Source organism: Pocillopora verrucosa, chromosome 14 (genome assembly GCF_036669915.1).
Source record: "Pocillopora verrucosa isolate sample1 chromosome 14, ASM3666991v2, whole genome shotgun sequence".
Taxonomy (NCBI): Eukaryota; Metazoa; Cnidaria; class Anthozoa; order Scleractinia; family Pocilloporidae; genus Pocillopora; species Pocillopora verrucosa.
Genome location: NC_089325.1, coordinates 18534920 through 18560330, shown reverse-complemented (window position 1 = coordinate 18560330; position 25411 = coordinate 18534920). Strand labels below are relative to the sequence as shown.

Below are 25411 nucleotides of genomic sequence, written 5' to 3'. Positions count from 1 at the left end.
AGAAAAGAGAAAACTACACACAAGGCCTCCAAGGATTATCCATCAATTTTATTGTAGGCACCCCATCATTGCCATCAATCTGGTAGGAATTAATGGCTTTGCAAAATTACACGTTATTTACTCTATGCATAGAATTCTTGTAATCCTACACCTGCTGGTGCATTCACTGCAGACTTCTCCAACGAATTTTCAAGTTCTGCTAGTAGTGGCAGGGATGCTTAAGACAAGGTTATTTTGTCTGCTATCAGTTATGTTGAAAAGCCACTTGAGCATTGTGAAAACTATGAAACAGGCAAAATATGTTGATGTAATCTGGAGGGCTAGGCGACTTCATAGAAAGCTGCATGTGAGAATAACACCCTCTTCATTCATTGCTTTTGCACTTTGTTAGAAAGCTGATATTGTTTCCTCCTTTCCACTCAAGACTGACCCGAAATACCAATTGATTTTAAGTATAATTTTATATCCTTAAATTAGATGGTAGTTTCAGTTCTATTGAAAGCTAAATTCTAACACTCACCTCAAAGGAAAAGAAACCACTGTGTCAAGTTTATCTCGCCAAAAACTTTACAAAAACAGAGAGAAAACTATTTGAGATCTATTACTAAGTCTAAGAGATAAATAAAGCAAATTCAAGCTGGTCACTTTCTGGCTTCAATAAAAACATGTTTCAAAATGTCAATGACAACCATAAGTTACCCTGCCCAGGGGAGTATCATCTTTGTAAAGAAAGATGTTTTCTTGTCATGACACCAATGTTGGACAATGCAAAAATTCTGAGTGTGCAGAGGAAGTTGAATCTCCAACCTTCAGATTCCACACTTCAATGTTCTAGCTTTGATCTAAAGAAAACCCTTGGGTGAGCTACGCCTAAATTTTTTTAATATTTTATGTGACCAGCATCCTGGTTATTGCTACAATCATCAATGCAGGAAAAGTCTTGTAAGTAAGTAGAATTTGTGACACAACTAATACCAGTTTCCCTTATTTAATTGCCAAGCACAGAATTTAACATCTTTCCTGTTCTTTTTCCCAATACAGTGCTTTTCACATTGAACATTCATCTAATATGAAGGATGCTATTGATTTGAATGTCACAAAATGAAACACCCTGATAAAATACATGGTAAAATCTGCAAACCTGTTGTATGAGAATCGTTTCAAGTGAACAACAAGGATTTTGGGAAGATTCCACAGGTCAAACTTCTTGGTGGCTTGTTGATGCTTCTCACAGGATGGACAGTACCTAGATAGTGTAAGAATATTGTTATTTCATAAGTTAACCACCAAGAAGAAAAGAGTTTGATGGGTTAACAAATTTCAATCATTAATCAATCTACTTCATATTAAATTTACACAAACACAGGATTGTCAATCCTTAAAGTTTAAGGACTTACATTTAAGAAGAAATCATATTTATTTTAGCTTTGCAGAAATAAGGTTGAAATTGGGTTTCCTTATGCTGTTCTGTCTGTAATAAATTTTTTTTCTATTCACAATCCCCACACTTAGCTTGTTCAGCTTTTGATGGGAATATTATAAGCTGTAAGAGTCTCAGAACAAAAGAACTGCTACAAATATATATATTCAACTACATCTGTTTCCCTCTGATTGGATGTATTTGGCTGAGGCATGGGACCACTATGTTCATAGATGTACAATTAGGTCTCTCTAGCAAAAACAATTTTTATGGGAAAAAGAAGAGGCTGAAAAGGGTGCTTGCAGTGTCGATTTTGGTTGCATAACAAATTATATCTGTGGATCCTTAGGAGTGAGTTTCCAAACAGATCTTTGACAACAAAATGGCTATTTAAAAAGTGGTCACTTGTGGGATTTGTTCACTTGAGAAAGTGGTCAGATGGATAAAATAGACCTTCAAATAAATGAAAATTAAGATATTTGCATCAAGTAGTACAGCAAAACAGGCAGATTTACTATTTAAAAAGTAAAGGTTGAGCTCACCATGGGTCATTTGCTCCAAGTTTTTCTTTAGACAAAAAGAGGTCAATGCAGTCATCCAAAGCAATGGAGTTTTTCTTTGATGCTGGCTTCTTATGCACACTTCGATGCTCATCAGATTCCTAAGAAAGTTGTATCTTCATGGGTTATATGAACAAACTACATACTGAAGAAAAGGCCACTGCCAGATCCACAATCTACCTCAATCTGAGACCCATTCCCTTTAAATAATGGATAAATAGTGCAGACTCTGTGCTCCAATGCTTTACCACTGAGCCACGGAAACTCAAGAGCAAGGCTCATTACAAAGTTCATATGATTATGACACACATCCTGCATACTGCTGAGATCACCAATGTTAATAATGTCATGTTTTGTAAATATAATAAAGAAGATGGTAGGTTTTAAGCTCGGAAAGAAACAGAGGAAGATGTTTTTTGTCTTGTCACAAGAGTGGTAGTGTGTCGGAACGCTGAGTCTGAAGGTCTGAGGTTTGATCTTCATGGAGACTGACATTTTTTGTCCCACATTTGTGACAATATCATTTCTCTACCAAGCTTAAGACTTACCACCTTCCTTATTCTATTTACAAACATGATGCTATCAACATTATTGATCCATTTGTGACAAACCATTCATCTACCAAGCTTAAGACTTATCACCTTCTTTATTCTATTTACAAACATTAATATCAACATTATTGATCCTAGCAGTAAGTAGGATGTGTGTCATATATGAACTTTGTAATGGGCTTTGCTCACCATAGAGTCTTGGTAAATCAGAAGTAGAGCATTGGAAGGTGAAGGCCTGAGGTTTGATTCCTCATGGGGACTCAAGTTTTTCTTTGTCCCATACTTGTGTATGAAAACATCTTTCTCAACTTTTGTTTAGCTAAGGTATGAAAAATAAGAGAAAAAAGAGGGTTCCAGATGAAATATCTATGCCCTCTTGGCCATGAAGAAAAAATGTCCAAAGTATATGATTGGCTTCTGTCAGATACAATTCTAGAAAAATTATTGAATAGAACATTCAATGAATATATTAAATGAATAGCTAAAAATAACCTCAGCAAGTTGATCATTGTAGCAATTCTCCTTCATCTCTGAGTCCCAGTCCAGTGCAAGAAAGCAACGTGCTATTTATCAAAATCAAAATATATTAGTCAGTAGAGATGATAAAAGTGATAACGGGACTTTTTGTTTGTGTTCAGCCAGAGGGACATTAAGAATGGAAAAGGAAATCATGTAGAAGACTACCTGTTTAAAGGTGTACTAATCAGGGTAATGATGTCAAAGGAAGGTGCTACAATGACAGTGGAAAGAGCAGAATCATTGGTTATGATTGTGACCTCAAATTTTGGTGATAGTCTACATTGAAATCCATAGAGATATAGAGTAATGTGCTTTAATCCTGTACTACTGACTAAATATACTTGACACTGCCATAAAAAAGATCATTATCACCTGTGAGTTTGGGGGGCTCGCCATCATCTTCTAAGACCTGGATATCAGTACTGCCATATGAGTTAACTAGTACCATGTTAAAGAGATACTTTCTTGCCTTTCCTTTGATTTGTGTTTTGATATCATTATTTTGATGAAGGTCAACAGAATCACCAATTTGTGAATTTTTGTTATCATCCTCATTGTCATCACCCTATAGATAAAATATGGGGTATCCAAAATAAACCACATTAATGGAAGATGTACATGAAAGGGATTGTGAAATAAATAGCAGAATAATGGTCAAAATACTATAGATATTTATCAATAGAAAGAAAACAATCTGACAACGCACATTGACATGCACATTTTGGTAAGCCTTTTCCAATTCTCTGTCCTCACAATCCTCTGTTTCCCCGTCTTCACTTTTGTCCTCATTCATTTCCACATCTATAAAGCAACAGCCAAAAACAAATTTAAAATATTCATTTGTCTTTATCAGTTTGTTGGACCCAGTAAAGTTAAACTTTTTTGGTGGTTATTTTAGGGGTAAGAGTTTATCCCTTGGTTTTCACCTTTACATTTAACTTTTTAGTTGTGTTGTGTAAACATCTTGCCTTGCTCATAGTTTTTTGTTTTTTTAGTGCTATAAAATTAATTCAATAAGTTTGCTGTGCTTTGCAGCATGGAAATTTTAGCATAGTGTATGTAACTTTATCATATAAACTACTGTGTTATACAAGGATTTCCAGCCCTGAGAAAAGCTGGAACATCACATGTGATAAAATATATTTTTTCATGTGTGTTTAATATTGCCAATCAGCTGCTGACATGTCACTCGCCTTTTGCGCCACCTGGTCATGTTGATGAATAAACAGCAAAGCCTTTGCTGTTGTTTGTAAGAATTTTCTTGGAATATGGCTGCTAAACCACTAATATAAAATCCATATTGCTTACAGACAGTGATGTTCAAACTTTCCTAAAAGGGGAAGAAAACCAAAATACGAAAAGAAAAACTGAAAGTTAAGTATTTAGTGGCTTTGGTAATTGTAATTTCTCCTGGCTGAGGGTGAAAATCAACAACTGGATGAATTGCCACAGCTCAATTTTGGCTGTGTACTTGACAGATTTCACTTACTTCTTACTTTCTTAGTAAGGACAAAGTCAATAACTGAGAATCTTGTATTGAATTTAATTGGGGATGTCAATCCTTTTATCATCATTTGTAAATAAAAATGACTTTTCTTGTCAGTAATGGGCTATTGTGTTTATATGATACACAAATTAATACATGGTTGCTTGTAGATATGAAATTTCCCTTCTCCTGTTCAATGCAACATCTCACTTGTTTGCTGGGCTTACTCATGAGCTATCGAGTTAAACACTTGAGGAGAAATTCCATATCTATGAGTGCCCATGTATTATTTTCTATGTATCTTGTCTTAGAGGCCAGACATAGTGTAACACCTAATTAACCTACAATTTTCCAAGACAAGGAATTATAAAAAAATTTATGTTACCTGTTGATGATCATTTTTAAATTATAACTAAGAAATAATTAATGGATAAAAATCTACTTGCATTTGTGCTCCAACATTTTTATGTATCAAAAAATTGACAACATTTCTTGGACTCTGATACCTCCTAATGCTAATCATTTTGAACATGCTCAAAACATTGCTTGAAACTGGAAGTTATCTCAAACTTTTTCCTGAAAGCTTTCAAGTGTGCTTGAATCTAACTTACCAGCCCCACATTCATCTACTCCCATATCCCCACTGGGCAACGTGATAAAGCGTCTAAATAATAAAAAAAAAAACTTAATGAAAAAAATTTACATGTATGATCTCCTTTTTTTTTTTATTTCCATGAATATAAATCTTTCACACATAATCAACACAATTTCTTGTTCCTTAATGGTAAACAATGAGAACATAAACGGGTTACAGATCATTGGTTTGGGAGATTTCTGCCTTGTTTTCAGATGAAAAAAAAGTCTATTTCAGGGAATTGTGAAAAAAATTAAGCTTACTTCATGCCATTATTTCAACCTAAAGCTAGTCCAATGGAAAAAAAAACTTTAAAATAATTCTTCTTTCACATTCCTGTAAATAGTTTTCTTTCAAAAAAAATTTCCTCAAACTAATACTAGACATACTTACTTCATTCTCTCCAATAGAATGCAATACAATGCCTGGTAAGTAAGATTTTTTCTTGGAACAGAAACCATGAGAGGAAGTCCAAACAAAGCCTTGTTTGAACTGCTGTAGCTATAACTGGTCAGTCTAGCCCTGAAAAACAATGGAAATCAATGAGGACCTGACTACCAACTGGTAGATAAATGTCAATTTGAACCAATGAGTTGGTGTATTTATGAGTGGCTATTTATAACTTGTGTCGGGTTTGGAGGAAACAATTACATAGGATCATTGGTTCACCACAAAAAGCTTATTTAGATAGATAGATAGATAGATCGATAGATAGATAGATAGATAGATAGATAGATAGTTTATTCACCTTAAGAACTTGCAGCCAAAAGCTGAATTGCGAGAAGGTTTACAAACACGAAATTTCCAGCTTACAAAATTACAACTAATTAATTAATTTCCTAATTAAAAACTGTTACAGAATGACAAAATTACAAGCATACGTCGAATTCCTATGTAAAATAAGAAACAAATTAATATCTAATAATCACCTACGATAAACGTAACTTAAGAGAAAGCTATTCTTGCATCTTTCAGTTTTACGCCCCGGAGGAATAAATGTTCTTTGTTCTCTCAGATAGTAGCCAGGTTGGTATTTGCTTGGAAGTAGTTTATGAAGACTGTGAGATTGATTTGCACATATTTCATTGAACAACTTTGCTGCCATTGCCTCTCTTCTATCATACAGCATTAAAAGTCCAGATATTTCCAGAGCCTTGGCATACAAAAGCTCAGGTTAAATAATCTTCATAGCATGTTTTTGAAGTCTTTCTAGGCCTTTGCTTAGATAACTTGTTAAAGCGTGATGGAAAACTGGGCTGCCGTACTCCAGGGTAGACTGAATGCATGTAATGTAAAATGGAAGAAGCTCTTTTGTGGCGACATGCGATCTCTTCAACTGTCTTAGAAAATATGGTCTTGTAGAAACCTTCCTAACTAGCTCTAACACATGGGCATTCCATTTTAAATCACTACTTATATTGAGTCCTAATAATTTTATACTTTTCACAGTCTCAAGGGTCTGACGGTTAACCCAGATAGGATCAAATTCTGGTTCGTTTTTTGCGAAGCTAATCCTAAGCTCTTTACATTTCCTTTTGTTTAACTGAAAACCTTCATCCCTTGCTTGTATTGCAAGATCGTCTACCATTTGCTGAATACAGCTGTCTTGGCCTTTAGCTATCACCTCTGAAATTGTGGTATCATCCACATATTTCCACATCTCTGCTTCTCCTGCATTCAGATCATTAATCATAATTAAAAATAACCATGGCCCAAGCTTGGTCCCCTGTGGGACACCAGCTGGAATGTAACGCCATTCGGAGAAGCGATCCTTGGCCAGTTTAACTCTCTGTCTTCTATCTGATAAAAAGTCAACAATCCAGCATAATATGTGGTTCAGAATATTGTAATCTAAGAGTTTACGCACTAAGATGTTGTGATCAATAAGATTGAATGCCTTAGGGAAATCTAATAGAACCACCCTAATCACAGTTGAATTCCCATCGGAGCTGACGTGCCAGTTATGGATTATGCTAACAAGTGCGTGCGTAGTGCATGATTTAGGCATTGTCCCATATTGTCTTTTACGATTTTCTTTAACACGGCAGGTATCACAAATTCATGAGCAATGTAATCTTCTGAAATCTTGGAAGGGATAGGTGTAAGGGAGATAGGGCGAAGGTGCTTATTGATTTCTTGGATAGGTCTTTGCTTGGGGACAGGGACGATATCTGCCTCTTTCCAAGATAAGGGCAAACGGCCTTCATGAAGGGAGGCATTCATGATATCCATGATGGATGGCACCTAAAGATCCGCATTCTCCTTTAGGAGCCATCCGGGGATACTGTCCGGTCCTTGTGCCTTAGCTGGATTAATAGAGCACAACTTTCTAAAGATAGAAATTGCTGATATTGGTGAGAAATCATCATTCATAGTTCTGCTCAAAGACACAAAATCGTCTCCCCTACATAGATTGTGGGTAAGTGGTTCTTGGGGCCAAGAAAGCTGTGTTGATGTGGTTTGCAAGGTCAGTTGCTGATAGACCGTGAGCACCTTCTAGGACATTATCACGTGACCCCTCCTTTCCACTAAGTTTCTTGATTTCGCCCCACCACTTAGCTGGGGAACACCCCTTTAGATGTTGCACTTTACACTTGTAATACTTCGCATGGCATCTTTTACGTTCTTGGTTAACAAGATTTCTCAGATGGTTAAACTCCGCTTGGTCTCCTAGGCCTAAGGCCACTTGTTGCTTTTGAATCAAGGTCTTAAGGGTTGAATTTATCCATGGTGGTTCTGTTCAGTGGACAATTTTAGGCTTCATCGGTAAGATAGAATCAAGGCCAGTTTTGATGATTGTTTGTGACATCGACAACTTTTCGTTCACAAGTGGTCATAGCTCTGATCATTGCATTAACATCGACTTCATATAAATATGTTTGCATTGCAACACGATTACTTGGTCAAAAGTCCCTTGAAATAACAGTTTGTATTGTTTGCGCTGTTAAAACCCTTTGCTTTGGCTGTACTTCAACTGAGCTATGATCTGAAAGACCAAAAGTGGAATGTTCAACTGGGGTGTCGTAGTAATCCTGAAGGTTGGTAAGAATCTTGTCGAGACGGTTTTGCCCACGAGTAGGAAAATGCACAATCTGCTTCAGTTTGAAGTTTGATTTGAGCCTTGCATTGTTCAGATGGTTAAGGTCACCGAGTACGAGAAAACCGCAATTTGAGTATTTAGACTCCAAGTCCATTAAACACTTAGTCAAATAGTCCAACATCATAGAATTTGTTGCTTTTGGTGGATGATAAACAACACCAACAATAATGCTTGAGATGCCCCTTGGGAGACGAGTCAGGTGCATTTTAATCCACAATACCCCAAAAGAACATTTTTCATCCTCAGGATCCTCCAGAACAGTAAAAGGGATTGATGATTTTATATACATGCACACTCCGCCATGTCTTGCATCTCTTCTGTCCTGTCTAATCAGGTTATACCCATTTATTTTAAGTACAGCAATGATCTTGCAAAGGACCCTATACACCTATGGCAATGATATATGGAGCAGCTATCTTGGCCCAAGGATGTGGAGAAACATCATGTTGAAGTATGGGTTCTCTGACTTGTGAATCATGGCCAGTGACACAAAGATGGCATTGACTAACAAAGTCTTTCATTTGCGAGCTCATTTTGCGTCAGAACATGCATTCTTGCTAATGAGGAGGGCAACAACTAAGTCTAATGTGGCTTGAATGAGCCAGAGCCATGATTTCTTTTCTCAGTGCACTGGGAACAAACCGACAAGAACCAAGGAGAATCAAGTGTCCTTGGATAATCAGTTCCCCACAGAACTGGGAGAAGGGACCAAGGGCTGGATTGCAATTGCAAATGTCGTCTAACTACCCGTTCAAGATGACTTGCCTGAGAGATTTACAGATGTGACCTTGGAAAGATTCATTCTTAATCAGTGCCAGTCAATATAGGGAAATATGCAAGGTCTCAATGTGGTCCACAAGCTCAAGAGACTTTGCCTCCTCACAAGAAGCCATTTCACTTAGGTAAGAAACTTACATAAGGGGGCCTTTCTTGTACCTAACTTTCAGATTGCAACACTGAAGTCAAAGAAGTATTTGCTGCAGTCTTGCTGAGGCATTTCATTGCACCCAAAATTATATTGAAATTTCTTGCTGGTGAACACAATGGCACAGAACTCTTTCTCAACTTGGGCATACCTGGTCTCAATATAAGTTAGGATCCTGGAAGCAAAGCTCACTGGTTGCTTTAATTAAAGTAGAGAGGCTAGAGTAGTGATATCCTTGATATTGGCATGGCATAGTTCTCATGAAGATTTGCTTTATTTAGTTCCTTTGGGTCAAGGAGTACCTGAATTTTCCTATTCTTTTTGGGGACAACCAACGCTGAGGAGATCCAAGGTGTAGGTTTTGTGACTGGTGCAATGATTCTGTCAGAGTTATATTTGCTTGTATATCATTAACTAGCAATCACATGATTTTTCTTAAGCAATTTGGAATATATCAGCACTCGTGTACTTTTCAGAGACTGAAAATTGCATTTGCCCTATAAGCTTGTGCAGTTTGGATAGAAAAATTTACTCCTGCTGATTTATTCCAAACTGCATGAGAAATGATGTAATTACCTTTACTAACAGTTCCTCATCATAGTCCCAACAACCTTGTGACTTCAGTTTCAGTTTCCATGAATAAATTTTCACCACAACACATCAATACACTGAAGTGTGCATACATGAACAGATAATTTTGGGCAGACCAGGGCCCAGTTGTTCCATAACTGATTAGTGCTAACCTAAGGTTACATTTCAATCAATGTTTTTTTAATTCCTTGTTCAAATGACTATTTGGAATAATTTTCTCGATTCTCTTTAGAGCATCCAATCACAACAGTGTAGACAAAAAGATTATTGTGGATTTTTTTTTTTAAAGCTTTCAGATCTGAAATAAAATTTCACACTGATCCTGGGCTATTTTTACCCATCTTTGAACAAACTGTCCCTGAACAATAGAATTATACATTGTATGAAATGTTTGAACAAAAGGTTCACCTTTTTTCTCTTTGGTAAACAGGAAGAACAATGTAATCATCTTCATCACTCTCAGGTTTGCTGTGCTGTAGTTCATAGCTTAAAAATGAAAAATAGGCCCCCAAAATAACATTAACAATAATATAAAAAATCTTAATTCATTTGAGAATGTGTTTGTACAAACAAATCAAACAGATTTTGCAGTGGTAAAGATTAAGCTATTGAAAAATTAAATGGTTTGAGCCTAAAGTACCAATCACCATGTTGTGTCACTGTTATTTATATGGGTTGTAGTCAATAAGGAATCTTAATACTAGTATTTCCTAACATCGCTGATGTGCTTGTTGGGTGGAATACACGACACTTGGTGGGTTATCCACAAAGAGGTGACAAAAGGTACATGAACATGCAGTCAGTCACTTTTGTTTTGCCTTGCGACAATTCAAACCCCTAGGTTAGTAATGGGGTTTAATGGCTCCTCACATTGGCACAACTGTTATTGGTAGGTGTTTTTTCCAACTACCTTGAAAAATTTTTCCTACCTATCTTCCCTGGAGGCTTACTCTAATTTACAAAACGAAACAAAACAAAATGAAATTCTGTAAATTGTAAAATAAAAATCGGTACAAATAGCTGTCATGAAACTTAAGAAAATCAGAGAGCTTGGGTTAGTTCCATTTTCCCAACAAACTTGATATTTTATCAAAAAACAAATTGACACATTTTCCATGTGCATTACCAGTCAGGAAGGTGACTTCAGCACCAGCTAATATTTTAAATTACATTTGCACTTGTAATGGCTTGATGGTGTGAGTCTTACTACACATAAATGACCCATTGATTTATTATAAATGTAGTGGAAATTTCACAAAGAACATCAGGCAGATTTTTCATTTCTCACTTGTGCTAGCTGTTGTTATCATTTGATAGGTTGTTTATGCAATACCCATTTGTGGTGGACTGACCCATTCATTCTTTTGGCCCGTAAAGTTATCCAAAGGGATTCTCATTTCGCAAATTAAAAATTTATATCTTGCAAATTACAGGTTTCTGTTTTGCAAATCATTAACAGATTTCTACTTTGCAAATCATTAACAGATTCCCATTTTGCAAATTACAGCAAGCCTCCCTGGATACAGCATTGCACAAAATCTGGATCAGATCACGGATCAGATCACTGACCAGAACATGGATTAGATGACAGAATGGATGACGGATTGCATTACAGATCAGATCATTGGTCTAATGGTGGATTGGATCATGTCAACTGAGATAAGAAATTTTGCATGACTACCCAAAATAAAGTCTGTGTAGCATAATGGAGTGCAGGCCCCACTGGGAGTTTTTTTTTTTTTTGTACACAACAAAAGTGACTACATGGAGTTTTGGGGCAAAAAATGGGCCTGCACTCCATTTTGTCATGCAGACTTTCTTTTGGCTTGTTATGCAACATCTCAAATTTTCATTGAACACATTTTAATTTTTTCACCCCCCCCCCCACCTCTTTTTTTAAAACTCTTTTCTTTTGTAAACAATTTCCTTGTTTTATTTTTCAAACCTCCTTTTTTTGATCTGTGATCCAATCAAAGAGGTTTTGGACCAAAAAATACTTCCAGAGGGGCCTTCAATCTATTATGTCAAGCAGATCTTATTTTGGCTTGTCACACATGATTTCTTATTTTAGTTAACATGATCCAATCCATGATCCATAATCTGATCTATGATCTGATCCATGATCCGATCTGTGATCTGATCTGGTCTGATCCAGATTTTGTCTATGCCACCCTAGATACAATCAATGAAGTTCAATTCTATCACTAACACAAAAATGTCATCCCTGTCCAGGATTTGAGTCAGCGACTCACTAAGAGAAAACACCTTGTGAAACCTATGATTGTATACATCAGTTACTATCATCTGCAAGACATAAAAGATTCACCTATTAACAATAGTTCACTGCATGGCAAAAAATCCCTCACTTCAGTCATTAGACATGCAAAATAGACATTTGAGGCACAACCTTTACTCTTGGCTCAATCTACATCACTTCAGTCACTTCAGTCATTTGACATGCAAAATACATATTTGAGGCACAACTTTTAGTCTTGGCTAAATCTACATCAGCAAGCCAGCAAATATTACCTTGTCTTTGGGAATATTGGCCTCTTTTGACAAAACAGCCAGTAAATCAGCAACATTACCCATTTTTGGTACTGCTAACTTGTACTATAATTCATAAAGAAGAGATAAATGCTGTAATTGAGATTATGCAACATTAAGATTCCGCTGTGAATACTAGGTTCATTTACAATGATACACAATCTTAACTTACTAGTAAGAGATGCTGAAAGACGTTTTAATTTCTTAAAATGGTGGAAAAATAGCTGTTAGTCTATTGACTTAAAGCTTGAAAGGTTTGTCATATGGTTCTTACAGACAGTATTCTTAGTAAATTACAATGTGACATGGCCTAGTGATGTACTATAACTGTGAAAAAGAATCTGAGCTCAAGAATGGCAACTTTGGTCAAGAAAATATAGCTTTATTTTTAATTCAAGGATCACCATCTTTGTTTCTTTGTGTGTGTGAAAAAGGCAAAACTGAACGAGAAGAGGATCTTCAATTACGATACCAAAGTAAAGGTTTTAAACTAAGACTATGCCTAAATGTCCTTGGCAACCTTAAAACAAATTTGTTCTTTAAAGGTAATATGTTGAACCCAAGAGAAGATAATTTTTATATATATACTAACAGAAAATGAATTATTTTGAAGGATTGGCAATTTGATAACTACATGTACATTAGAATGTGCATTGGCATGAATGAAATGATGACTAGCATTACTGTCAAGACTTCTTTAGCTTTCAAGACTGTATGTTTTGTTTACCCTCTTCAGGTCATGCGATAACGCTCAAGAGAACTGTATGTTTCAAATTTCTTCTTATCCACATACATACATGTATGCAGTTATAATTTACAACATATAAAGCTGGGAGTACCCTTCAGACCTGAATTGGTAAACAAAACATTGTAATAAGAACAATGATTTATCTTGTGGAACAAGAAAAACCAAGTCCCGTTTGAAAAATGGAATACTTCACTTTTGGTTGTAAAATAAGGCAACGAAACTCACCAGGGTAGGTTTCTTAAGAGGATCACTGGGCACCAGAAAAATATCAAGACTTCTCTCCTTCTTGACTGGCAGTGGCAACGATAGGTAGCAGAATGGGTCAAAAGTGACAGACACCTTCAGTAGATAAAAAAACAACACTTTTAAAAACAAATGATTGATGCCTTGTGGGTTTGCTCACAAAATTATTAATGAAAAACAAAATTATTTATGTGTCTTAGATTAGATTATTATTGAAACCATTCACAGGCTCAACGATGCCGTATAACTTGTCCATGGTTTGTTGAAACCTTTATTTTGTACTGGCACAAACTGGTGTCAAAGTAGTGTGATTTAAAGAAAGATGGTGCCCATGAGAAATCAAACCTAAGAGTTTTGGATCCACACTTGACAGTCTACCACTGTGTGACAGAGAACTCTATGGTGAACTATGTCATTACTTGGTTCATAAGTGAAATAACCTTAAGGTTGCTACAGCCATAGGTTTTGCAATTCTCAGCCTTTTCCAAGGCAAATAGAAATTCCCTTGACCAACTAAATAAACAACTTCTTTATTTTAAGCTTGACAGATCAAAGAAACTTGAATTGCAATCCTTTTAGTTGTTGAATTTTAAAGAATCCACAGGATTTAGGTGGTAAGAGGTAAAACAGACGGTAAATCTTATTGGTTACCATCTGAAAAGGAGAACACCCTTATAAACACCTCCCAAATACTTTTAAGATCAGCAATGCTAAAACGGTTATATGGAATTAAAGAAAATTAAAATGAATGTAAATTTAAGCTCAGTTACCACATAAAGAAAGATTTCACAGCAAGTAATCTACTTTGGTTTGCTTGTAGGAGGCCTCAGCCTCTTTGCTTGCAATGCACATCTTTCATTTATACAATTGTCAGGGCATTTTAATTGACATTCATAGACTCTCTCTGAATTAAATCATAGCTTAATTACCAGTCTTTCTGATCTTAAGCATATTGCATACAACCTGTCTCAAAATCATTGAAGGACAACTTGATCCACAAATTGTAGAGCACTTATAATTAATCAACCATAATTTCACACAGGCACTAACCTTAACACAATCTGGACAAACCAAAGTTGATTTAAAAAGTCCATGAAATGTATCAACAATGACAGAATTGTTTCTCTGAAGGTGGTTATGCCAGGACTCTTCTGCAACAACCTAAACATTCGCAACACATTTCAAACCTTGTCCAAATACAATCAATTGATGACAATAATGATAAAGATGTTGACACCAAAAAACATATTATGGCAAAAGTGGTTCACTCACAACTCTGTAGATATGATAACTCAGTGTGTTAAATTCATATTTTCCATGTTAGGAGAATTGCAGAGCATTATTTTGTATTAATTTCTAGTATAAGACAAATTGCTATGACAGGAAGTCATCTGTTTCAATTCTCAAGATTCTAAGAGCACTGCTCCTATTTGTTCTAAGAAGACAACACTTTGTCCAAAATATTAGTTTAATGTACAAGTTAGTTTAAATTAGTTGTTTCTCATTGGTCCCCCTAAAATCCTTCCATTTTTCCCATGGGAATGAGAATGTAAAAAAATAAGATTTTTATGGCACTCACTCAGCATGGTGTTTACTTAGGCACTTTAAATTTAGATGATCAACTGTATGAGGGCTGTGCTCTAGCAATTCTGTTGCAGGCCCTTGGCACCTCATGTTTGCACTTGGGCGACTCACAAATTTTACTTTTCTCATAAAAAGCATGTGCTGAGCTCTGGGATTTCACAGTTTCAGAGCACTGGGCTCCCTTAATTTTTTCTTAGAGCATAGACTTGTATACTTTGGGCTCTTAAAAGAAGACCATGTAGAGATATTTTCTTTGTTTACAACACTATCAATAAAAAATTTGTTTTCAGAAATGACAAAACTGTCATAACAGATGGGAAAACTAAAAAACAAAACAAAAGGAAAGGAGTGGATCTTGGTATTACAAATAAAACCAACTTCATCAACATTAACAATTAACAGTAATAAGAAATTATTGTAAAAATATAGCCTTTAAAGTGAGTGAATGTGGTTTCATTCAAAGGGCATAATTACTTAGAATTCCTATGCTAAAGCCCAAGTTTAAAATTTTTTGTGGTCATTGCACTTCCAGAGTTTCTGAGCAGGAGCAGATTATCAGACTCCAACAAACTAAACAAAAGTGCCCTGGAAGGATTTTTGGGTACTGGTTGTGCTTTTTACTAGGTAAGACCATAATTCTTGTCAGCATGTTCTTGGGAAGTTGAAATAATTTTAACTTGAAAAAAAAAAAAAAAAAAAGAATGTGAATATCAAAAGTGGTTAGCATTGATTCCACTTCAATTTTTTGTTTATCTTGCTTAATTTTACTTCTTGTTCCAAGTTCTCTCTTGACTTGTTAAAATCATTATTATTATTATTATTATTATTATTATTTTAAGCCTGTGGTATTTTTTTAAAATCTAAAATAATAGCTGTGGGATACCAACCACATAACTGATTGCAGGAAAAAAAATGATTGAGATACATTCTCCCTCCTAAAACACACTAATTATAAAAAATACAGAGATGATGATGATAATAATAATAATAATAATAATAATAATAATAATAATAATAATAATAACAACTAATAAATTTGCAAGGGTTAGAAATATCAAAATTTGAGATCTGGTGTGGGATAGCCTCTCTCCAACTATGGGTCAAATAGCATCTTCACCAATATAATTAGTATAAATACAAGGAATTCATACTCTGCATCACTTGTTGCATGGGTTTAAAAGGAGCATGTCCCTCAGTGAGTAGTCAAGCTGAGGTAAAAAAAATTGGCGACTGATTTACCCTCTCAACCTGCAGTGGTGGCTAACCCAACTAAGTCTCTCTCAAAAGGGTCCTTCCACACCAGATGGGGCAGGTACCAACACAAAAAGAACAAATACCAGACAGAAATGGACACAAGAGGATTACATTGAAGTCACGTTCTGCTATCACAAGGCAAAGCACACCCCAGTGAAGGTGTAACAAAAGATACATACAGAATATGGAAGGAAAGTAACCCAAATGAAAGGCCCAATTTAACAGACAACACCAACATATAAACCAACATAGATTTATTGAGAAACAAAACAAACCAACATGGATTGAGCTAGATAGCATGGAGGAATGGATTGAAAATGGATAGACTGTACAAAACAATGAAATAGATAGTGTAGTAGATGATGTGTTTGTAGAAAAGGCCAACAACCTTTATGAGGTAATAAATGTAAATGAGGTAGAACCGTCACAGAACCAATCTGAGATCGAAGATAGTTAAAGAAATTAAGAGGGTAAGGGCTGAATGGGAAAACATCATAATGACAGTGAGGCCCCTTCTACCCATGATATAAGTGAACAGAAAAGTTGAGCTGTTGATCGAACAAGCAAATCAAGCAATTCAGCTGGTAATTGCAGAAGAGGTACCCAACCTCAAAAACATCAACCTGCTAAAATATGTGAATGCATATGTAATATCTAAAAAGATGGGTAAAATGACAAAAATCCCAAGGACAAAAGGCAATAAATGGCAACAACGAATATGGAAGACAAGAATTGAGGATCAGATTAAAAGCATGAGAGCTGAATTGTCAATACTAACAGATACAGAAAGGTGAAACCCAAAAGATCTGCAAGAAAAAAACAAAGAATTAAAAAGAAGTACAAAATAACAACAAACCAAGAAGAGTAAAAGATGCCTGAAAATTCAGGCAAAAGCCCAAAGAATAAGGAGATATGTAAAAAGAAGTAAATGATTCAGTCAAAACCAGATGTTTGCAAATGATAGAAAAAAGTTCTTCAGAAACCTTGATAAGGAACAGATATCAGTTGAAAAACCTCCTAAGAAAAAGAAGCAACAGAACAAATTCTGGTGTTCCATCTTGGAGAACAATAGAGAGTACAACCATTTAGCAGAGTGGACAAGTATCTGCATATATCTGTATTCCATTCAGCAGATTGGACTGTATCTGCATATATCTGTATAATTATGCAGATACAGATTACCAACCATGGGAGGATATAAGCCAAGATGAGTTGCAGACTGCTTTAAAGAAAACAAACAACTGGAAGTCACCGGGCCCTGATGTGTTTCCTAACTTCTGGCTCAAACAACTCACAACACTACATCACCACCTGCTGTATAACCAAGTGATAGAAAACCCTGAAAATCTGCCTGATTGATTCACAACAGCACAAACATACTTATTACCAAAGAACAGACACACAGAAAGCCTCATGTAGACACAGTCACCACCAACAAATGGTTGTCATGTAATCTGAAAGGAGAAACAGAGGGACTACTTTTTGCAGCTCGAGACCAGGCAATAAACACCAGAAACTACGAGAAAGTTATTTGTGGCCCGCAAGCGGAGAGCAAATGCAGAATGTGGACATTCAGACAGTGGACCTTATTGTATCTGGATGTGAGGTATTAGCCAAAATGGAATGTGTCGCCAGGCACAATAATGCTGCAGCATGTCTCCATTGAAGCATCTGTAAAGATCATGATATCAAGATTACAGACAAATGGTACCAACATGAACCAGAGACTGTGATGCACAATAAAGACAACAACATCAGCACCATATGGGACATGCCAGTCAATACTGACAGAACTATAGCAACAAACAGACCAGACATCATAGTAATAGATTCAGTGAATTCCACTTGCAAACTGATTGATATGACTGTTCCATTAGATAGAAACATTGCTCTGAAGGAAATGTATAGAAAAGCAAGTACAACGATCTAGAACTAGTGTAGAAATGTAGAGAATGTGGCATATGGAACTGAAGTGATCCCTGTACTTGTTGGTGCTAGTAGTGGAAAACATAAAGAAAGTATCAGAAGCAGCTAATGTGGCAGAGATTCAAAAGATCTGCATGGTGGGATCCATGCAAATCCTAAGAAAGGTGCTTAATTGACTTGAGTGACTGATGCCCTGAGAGCATGGTTTGCACCTGGCTGATGCACAATAAGAACACCAGCAAAGACTGTGATAGACGAGATGATGATAATAATAATAATAATAATAATAATAATAATAATAATAATAACAATAACAACTATAATAATAACAGGATACACATTTATAAAAATTAATACTTATGGTCTTTATCATATTAGCCATAATTGCCAACACTATCATTAATTTATTGCTTAATTACTATCATTATGACTACTATTACTGTGATTATATGTATCTTGATAATCACATTCATGGTTATAATAATAGCTGTCATGTAATAATCGCCATATAATAAGTTATGTGTACTGGTCTGAGAAAGAACAGTTTCTACAGCACATACATGTATATTTAAAATTTTTCACAAATTTCGCAGCCACTTCAAGGTTTGTGTGTTTCTTGAAACAGAGAAACCTACCCCATCAGGCCTTCCATCTGCATCCTTTAGTTCAACATAAGGCTTCTTCTTAACTCGATTTAGATCTTCATGAAGTCCATCCAAGAGGAAAGCAAGAAGCTCTTGTGAGTCTTGCTGTTGATAGCCAGAAAACTGAGGGGCAAACCGTCCCACCTGCATTTTGAATTGTCTTGGAGCTACTGAGCTATACTGCTCTTTCCACATCTGGTGAAGAAGTCCTGCATATGCATTAGCAATCTCTCCTCTCATTCCCAAAGGGTTATCACGGTTTAATTCCTCTTTATAATTACCAGCTAAGAAGTACTCCGTCAGTGGGACACAGTTGCTTAAGCACTGAAGAGCAGAGTTCATGAAACATGTATTGCCAAGGTTTCCAAGTCCTGTGAGGCCTGGCAAGGAACTTCTCGACTTCAGCCCATCATATCCCCAAGAGCCTCTTGAGCTATAACTACTGTACCTGAGATAACACAGGAATTAAACATTTTTTGGCTGATCATTTCTAATTACAATATAATTCTATACTTTGCTCATCAGAAGACAATCAGAAACACAAACAAGCAAAACAAGGAGTATATAAACTAAAAATTACTTTTAATTATTAGCATGTTATTCTTGCGCCCTATATTGAAGTTATCTCAAATAGTGGAACAGTAACATTCAAATTGATACATAACCTTCTTAGTTAACAAGTCTCTGATAATTTCTAGCAATGAATGTTGGTCAGCCATCAGGTTGAAACTCAGGCATGCTGTGCATGCAAGAGTTATTTTTGGATGGGTGGGTTGAGGTTGGACACTGTGTAACTGACATTTTCATTTTTGTAAAAAAAAAAAAAAAAAAAAAAAAAAAATCTCACTGTGGTCTACTTTGCAGCTCTTGTTTGGTTGTCTCACAACACACTCACTCCCCAGCTGGAGAGAGAGTGCAACATGTGATGACATAAAATAATAGTTGCTGTCATTCCCCAGTCAGAGACTTAATCAATATTATTTGATTTCAGTTGGTTGCATCAAAAATATCACTCTTTGTAATTTTAACCCTTTACATCCTAACATCAGTATGCATATTCCCTATACTGTTTTCTACACATGTCCTATGGTGCCGACTTGGAGATTTTATCTATCAATCAAGAGGTTCTTTAGTTGGTGATGGTTTCCTTAATTGTTGTGACCTTAATGTTTGATTAAGGGGTGACATTTCAAGGGGAAATTTAGTTCTAATCACTCCTAGGGGTCAAAGGTCAATACAGGAAGCAGATCAGAACTCTTGTTTATCTCCAAAACATCCTAAACAAAGATATGGTGAACTACATTCTTCAAAATAAGTGAAGATACACTGAACAAAAAGAAAAAAGAATCATATTTCAAAGGCTTTCACATGGGCATGACAACAGGGGCCCTTTGTTTGCCTGTCTGGACTTTTCCCCTCGTGTGTGTAGTGGGTTATAGAATGCAGGTTGTTTACAAGGCATTGACATGCGATATGGCAATGAGGTAGCTTAAAGGAAATTTGATAGGTAGAAAATGTCTGAGCAAGTGAGAATTGTGTGGAAAATGAACTTACAGAAAGTATTTTGCTTCATGCAAATTTTTTTGGTAAAGAAGGATAATGATGTATAAGGATGTTTTCTAGAAAATGATATTCAATGAGGAAAGCCTAATCAGTAGCAACAACTAACCATGTAATTGTAGTAGAAAAATACTGCTTCAATAAAAGATGTGTTACAGGATGCAGACAGTAAATATACATTGACAACTTGTAGATATTTTCAACCTTTGCCAAAAGAGCAAACACAAGGCAAATACAGGATTATTGATAAGATATCTTTTATGCAAATGCTTTGAGCAATTTTTATCAGAGTCAGCAAAACTAGCACTTCCAAAACAAACACTGCAGAGGTAATTTCATGTCGGGTCCTTCTCAAATGGCATCTGTGTTATATTATAAGAGCTGTAGAAAAAACATGTTTTAACTTCAAAATGGTGAAAAAAAATTGCCTGCTGAACATTCTAATCCTGAAAGATCTCAAACTATAGTGATAGGGGTTGAACCATTGCAGTGAGTACATGAGCCAACAGTTCCTTGTTAATGTCATTCTTAATGTGTGTCAATGTTGGGTTGATTCCACTGCCACATTCACCAGAAGAGTTGTGAGATTAAAAGTCAAATTCTGAAGTCTGGTGCAGCAAAGATGTAAAATGTTCAGAAAACTATTCTCTATTCAACCAGAAAATTGTGTTTTCATTGTAAGTCCAGTGTAGATGGATCATTTATCTCCCATTTAAGGAGATCAAAGAAAGATGTATTCTAAAGACAAATGCCATGCACTTAATGCAAGAGCCACTCCAGGTTGCAGCAGATTGATCTTTTATAGCTAAAACTTGCTCAAAGGGTACCTGCAGTAAAGTTGTTTGCATTAAAACTAAATTATCCATTTTAGCTGTAAACATAATTCTGCTAAGGCATGCTTTGATTCGCAAGACTTGAAAAGTGTCAAAAGTAAACCAAGATTCCTTTAGATTTCTTTATTTTGCCCTGTGGAGCATCCAGAAAACTCATGCCATCCTCTAGAGCCATCAGAAAAAAACCAAAACCATTTGTAACTTAGTCACCTGCATTTATCTGCACTTTTGTGAGTTTGCATGTTTTGCATTAAATTCTTATTGGCTTATCATGATGTTGACATTTGTTCTAATTCCCATTGTAATTGTCTTGGTTTGGTATTTAAAACCTCAACTGAAATCCATTATATTTAAAAAGGGAATATTAAAAATCACATCAACTACTGACCTGGAGGGATTGGATGATTCAGTACCATGTTCACTATTTAATGTCACCTGTACAAGAAAAACTGCATTTAGGGAAAGAATCATACTTAACAGCAGGTATGTGCACTGATCATTTAATTAACAATAAATATTACATCAGACTGATGTCATAAATAAATGTCTGTTTATGTAATACTGGAAAAAAAAGGAAAAAAAAAGAACCATTCTTTTTTGAAAAATTTCTTTTCAACTTACCCCTGATGATGAGGAAGAACTGAAAACAATTGTTGAGAAGAAAACAGTCAGTTGTAGCAGAAATTTTTCTCACAAGATATACACTTGTAATTACATTCTAATATTGCATTTTAAGTAAAGATTACTAATTAAGATAAATTTTTCAATGCTGAATGCTACTCTTCCAGATAACCTTGGTATCAGTATACAAGTCTATGTTAGTCATATAAGAAGAATATACTATTAGGTAACTCACACAAATAAGAGATGTGTACAAGTATACATCACATTATAACATGGCTAGCAAATTCAGGTAGGTATAATCCTATTGTGTATTCTAATGATGTCAGGAGACAAATGCCTCAAGATTGAACATTTTCTTGGTGATTGACAGCAAACTTCCTGACCAGTTTAGCTGCAAGCTTTGAGAATGTCAAGATACTTTTTCTGTTCCATCCTGATCGAGACAGACCTTTAGGAGCTCTAAATGAAATGTAAATCTATGGAAAGATACCTGATTTGGTCTTTTAAGGCTTGAAAGAAATGGAAAGAACTTTTAAGAGAGCCAAACTATGATTCCCAAACATGATGGAAAATGAAAACTGAATTTGCTGACAGAAGTGGCCAATTTTGGAGCATTCTCTTGCCTGGTATATTGCCTGGTATATTGCCTGGTATATTGCCTGGTATATTGCCTGGTATTTTGTCTCAACTTCACAACAAATAACACAGTAATGTAAACCAAATGAGTTTATTTAACGAAGCCTGCTGAGAACCAACCAGATGTATATATTGCTAGGAGCATACATACATGCATACATTCGTAGCTGATATGCCATATACAGTCCTGATCTACAATTAATTCCTTACACATTCAAAAATAGGTATACATCACTAACAGGAGGAACCACTTACAAGGACATTACTACAGTTATACAGAGGCCAGAAAAAACCTGCCAGAAAAAATCCCTTTGGGAAAAAATACGACAGGAAATCTGGGTAGGAACCATGGCCCAAACTCAGAACAGTTAGTAGTCCATCCTATGAAGCTTCAAAGTTAAACAAATTAAGTTTTCAAACTAAAATAAATTTGGCATCAGCCAAAGGTGCAAGGTTGGTTCCGATGCCTAGATGGATGTCATGTGCTATACTCCCCATTATATACCACTGCATCATTACCCATGATACTTGGGCCTAAGGCCCAGGCCTTGTTTTATCTTTCACCAACTAAATATTTATTTCTGCCTTATTTTCAGACTCAATTGTCAGAAGTACCAACCAGCACCAACAGCACTAAGTAGAGTACAAATGACACTCAAATGGATTAGAAATGTCCTGCAATATAGTACAGTTACAGTATTTGGCCATTTGGTTATCTTGTATTGTAAAAAAACCTGTTGGACAAGGTGGCTACGCTTGCCTTCCCAGTGCCATATTTAACAATTCTACCATTTTTCTCGGTTCACAGTCTTTAGCTCCTCAAGTACTGACAGGAATTCATGTGATTTTCGCCATGTGATTGAGTCATAATGAAATGTAGTTTTGCAAATTCATTTTTCTATGCTAAGAGTTCAACCATGTCTTTGAGAGTTTGTTCCCTGGTGGATTCAAAGGTTTGTTACAGGTGATAAATTATTCATCACTTTTCTTTGATAAACAAACACCTTTGTATGTGCAGTACTTTCAAATGTGTGCAATTTAAGAACAACTATCATGAATCAAATTCATCTTTAAATCGTTTTGAAACTCTAGGTGACAAGTTGATGTCTCCTAAGCCAATCCAATGTGAGCATTATGCAAGACAAATCTGCTTCTCTGTTTGCTTTGCTTTTCCTGCCTTATAAGAAGTATATAAAAAAAATAACCCAGTTGGATAATGAATAACTTATTGGATGTTTAGGTGTGTAGTATCACTGAGTACTTTTCCTGGTTGTTTGTATATTGACTTGCCTTGCGGGCTTGTTAAAAAAAAAAGGGCACAACTTGTAAAAATGCTCAGCCATACTACACAAAATCATCTAATAAGATATATAAATTGTTGATCAATATGTCCTTAAAGTATTGTGCAATAGAAGATTTTGTTTTAATTGTGACAACTTTCAGAATTTCAAATGCAACTCTTCCCAATTTTCTGGCTGTGAAGGTGAGTAAACAACGATTTAAGCATTACGAATCTTTCACAAGGGTCCCATATACACAAAGAAATCTGAGTATTTTCTGTCCTATACACCATATCTGTTATCTATTTCAATAGAGCTTTTGCCTCAAAATATCTCTGTCCTTTATTTGCCTTACCTTTAAGTATGCAGTTATTTGGTAAACCTGACAAATGTGCAAAATGACTTTAAAATGTGATTGTCAAGTATGCACTGTGAACTTTATCTAGAAATTTTCATTTCAAAGTATATTATAACAAAAAAACTATCATTTTTTTTTTAGTTTGGGAATAAGTTTTTGAACTGATGTAATTTCATTAGAGCTTGTGTTGGTTAAAAAATGATTTGTTTTAGATTTATTACATGCTGTCTTGCTTAACACTTTTCAGGATTGAAAGAAAACAACATCCAGAATACTGGGTTGACACTATTATAAAACAATTGGCTCATACGTCAGCTGTGTTTTCATGGGGATATGGAGCACTTGGAAAGTTTTAAGAGCAGCTAGAGTTGCTGAACAACTTTAACCCTGTGTGCCTCATATCCCCATGGACGCACACTGACATATGAACCAATTATTAATCGATGAATGCTAAAAAGTAGTATCTGAAATGTAGCATCCATTTCCGTTGAGAAATGTGGTTCTAATTTTGTTTCAGGCTTGCACTTTACATCAGTCAGAAGTCCTTTAAAAGTCACTCCCAACTGATCTAAACTCAAGAGACTGAGCACAACTTATAAGAGTAAAACACTCATTTATACATGTGAACTGAAAACAAACATCAACTTTGACAGTAGATAGTTTCAATATTATGCAAATTAAGTTCCCTGTGCATTTCTGTCACAGCAACACAGTTGGACAAATACGTCGTTTTCAGAATCACTTTGTTTTAGACAAGAGCTAATATATACAAAAGTTGCCGATCAGATTTTGTGTAGATGGTCCAGTTAATAATGAAGAGGAACCTTAGACTAGGTTATACCTTACACTAGGTTACATTTCATGCTTGATATTCTGAAAATGTTTGTGCTCTGGTTTTCAAAAAACCATCGACACCCAGGTCCATCAGCATGTATTGCCAAATATAATAAACATGAAAAGATCATTGCATCAGAGGACAACTTTCATTCTACATGTCCTTGCTCATTCAGTTACACTACTCCAAATGGACAAGAAAACAGCCGAGGCACACAAGAAAATACATTTGACTAATTTTCACAGTGTATAGTTTTGGTTTGCAATTTAACAGTTTGGCCATTAAGATATTTGAACTGGCTTAGATGTAGACAGGAACTGACAGAAATGTTACACTTTTCTACATGATAAATAAAATGACATACAAGTAACAATTGTAAATGCAATTCTTTTGTAAAAGTTTGACTGTACTGTACATAATGTACATTCTTTGTCTTTATGTCTGTGTACTTGAATGAGCCTTCATTACCTTTTAGATGGATGCTGCCAAGTACCATCCTCCTTCTTTTGTTCTATAATTAGAACCTTAAAAGGAAAAAAAAATCATATATATT

The 25411-nt window shown here is 35.6% G+C and overlaps 1 protein-coding gene across 2 annotated transcripts in view; it reads right to left on the bottom strand.

Moving 5' to 3' along the window:
- The window catches only part of LOC131787716 (ubiquitin carboxyl-terminal hydrolase 4), a 39131-nt gene that overhangs the window by 7827 nt on the left and 5893 nt on the right, over positions 1-25411 (bottom strand). For both annotated transcript variants that reach the window (XM_059104802.2, XM_059104803.2), the window contains exons 5-21: positions 25327-25382; positions 21747-21765; positions 21514-21560; positions 18724-19180; positions 14375-14485; positions 13307-13420; positions 12316-12399; positions 11996-12090; positions 10195-10272; positions 5564-5692; positions 5148-5200; positions 3757-3851; positions 3423-3615; positions 3024-3094; positions 1963-2081; positions 1142-1246; positions 521-565 (exon numbers count right to left, since the gene is read on the bottom strand). In XM_059104802.2, the coding sequence (XP_058960785.2) occupies positions 521-565; positions 1142-1246; positions 1963-2081; positions 3024-3094; positions 3423-3615; positions 3757-3851; positions 5148-5200; positions 5564-5692; positions 10195-10272; positions 11996-12090; positions 12316-12399; positions 13307-13420; positions 14375-14485; positions 18724-19180; positions 21514-21560; positions 21747-21765; positions 25327-25382 (1871 nt within the window). The remainder of the gene's footprint in view (positions 1-520; positions 566-1141; positions 1247-1962; positions 2082-3023; positions 3095-3422; positions 3616-3756; positions 3852-5147; positions 5201-5563; positions 5693-10194; positions 10273-11995; positions 12091-12315; positions 12400-13306; positions 13421-14374; positions 14486-18723; positions 19181-21513; positions 21561-21746; positions 21766-25326; positions 25383-25411) is intronic.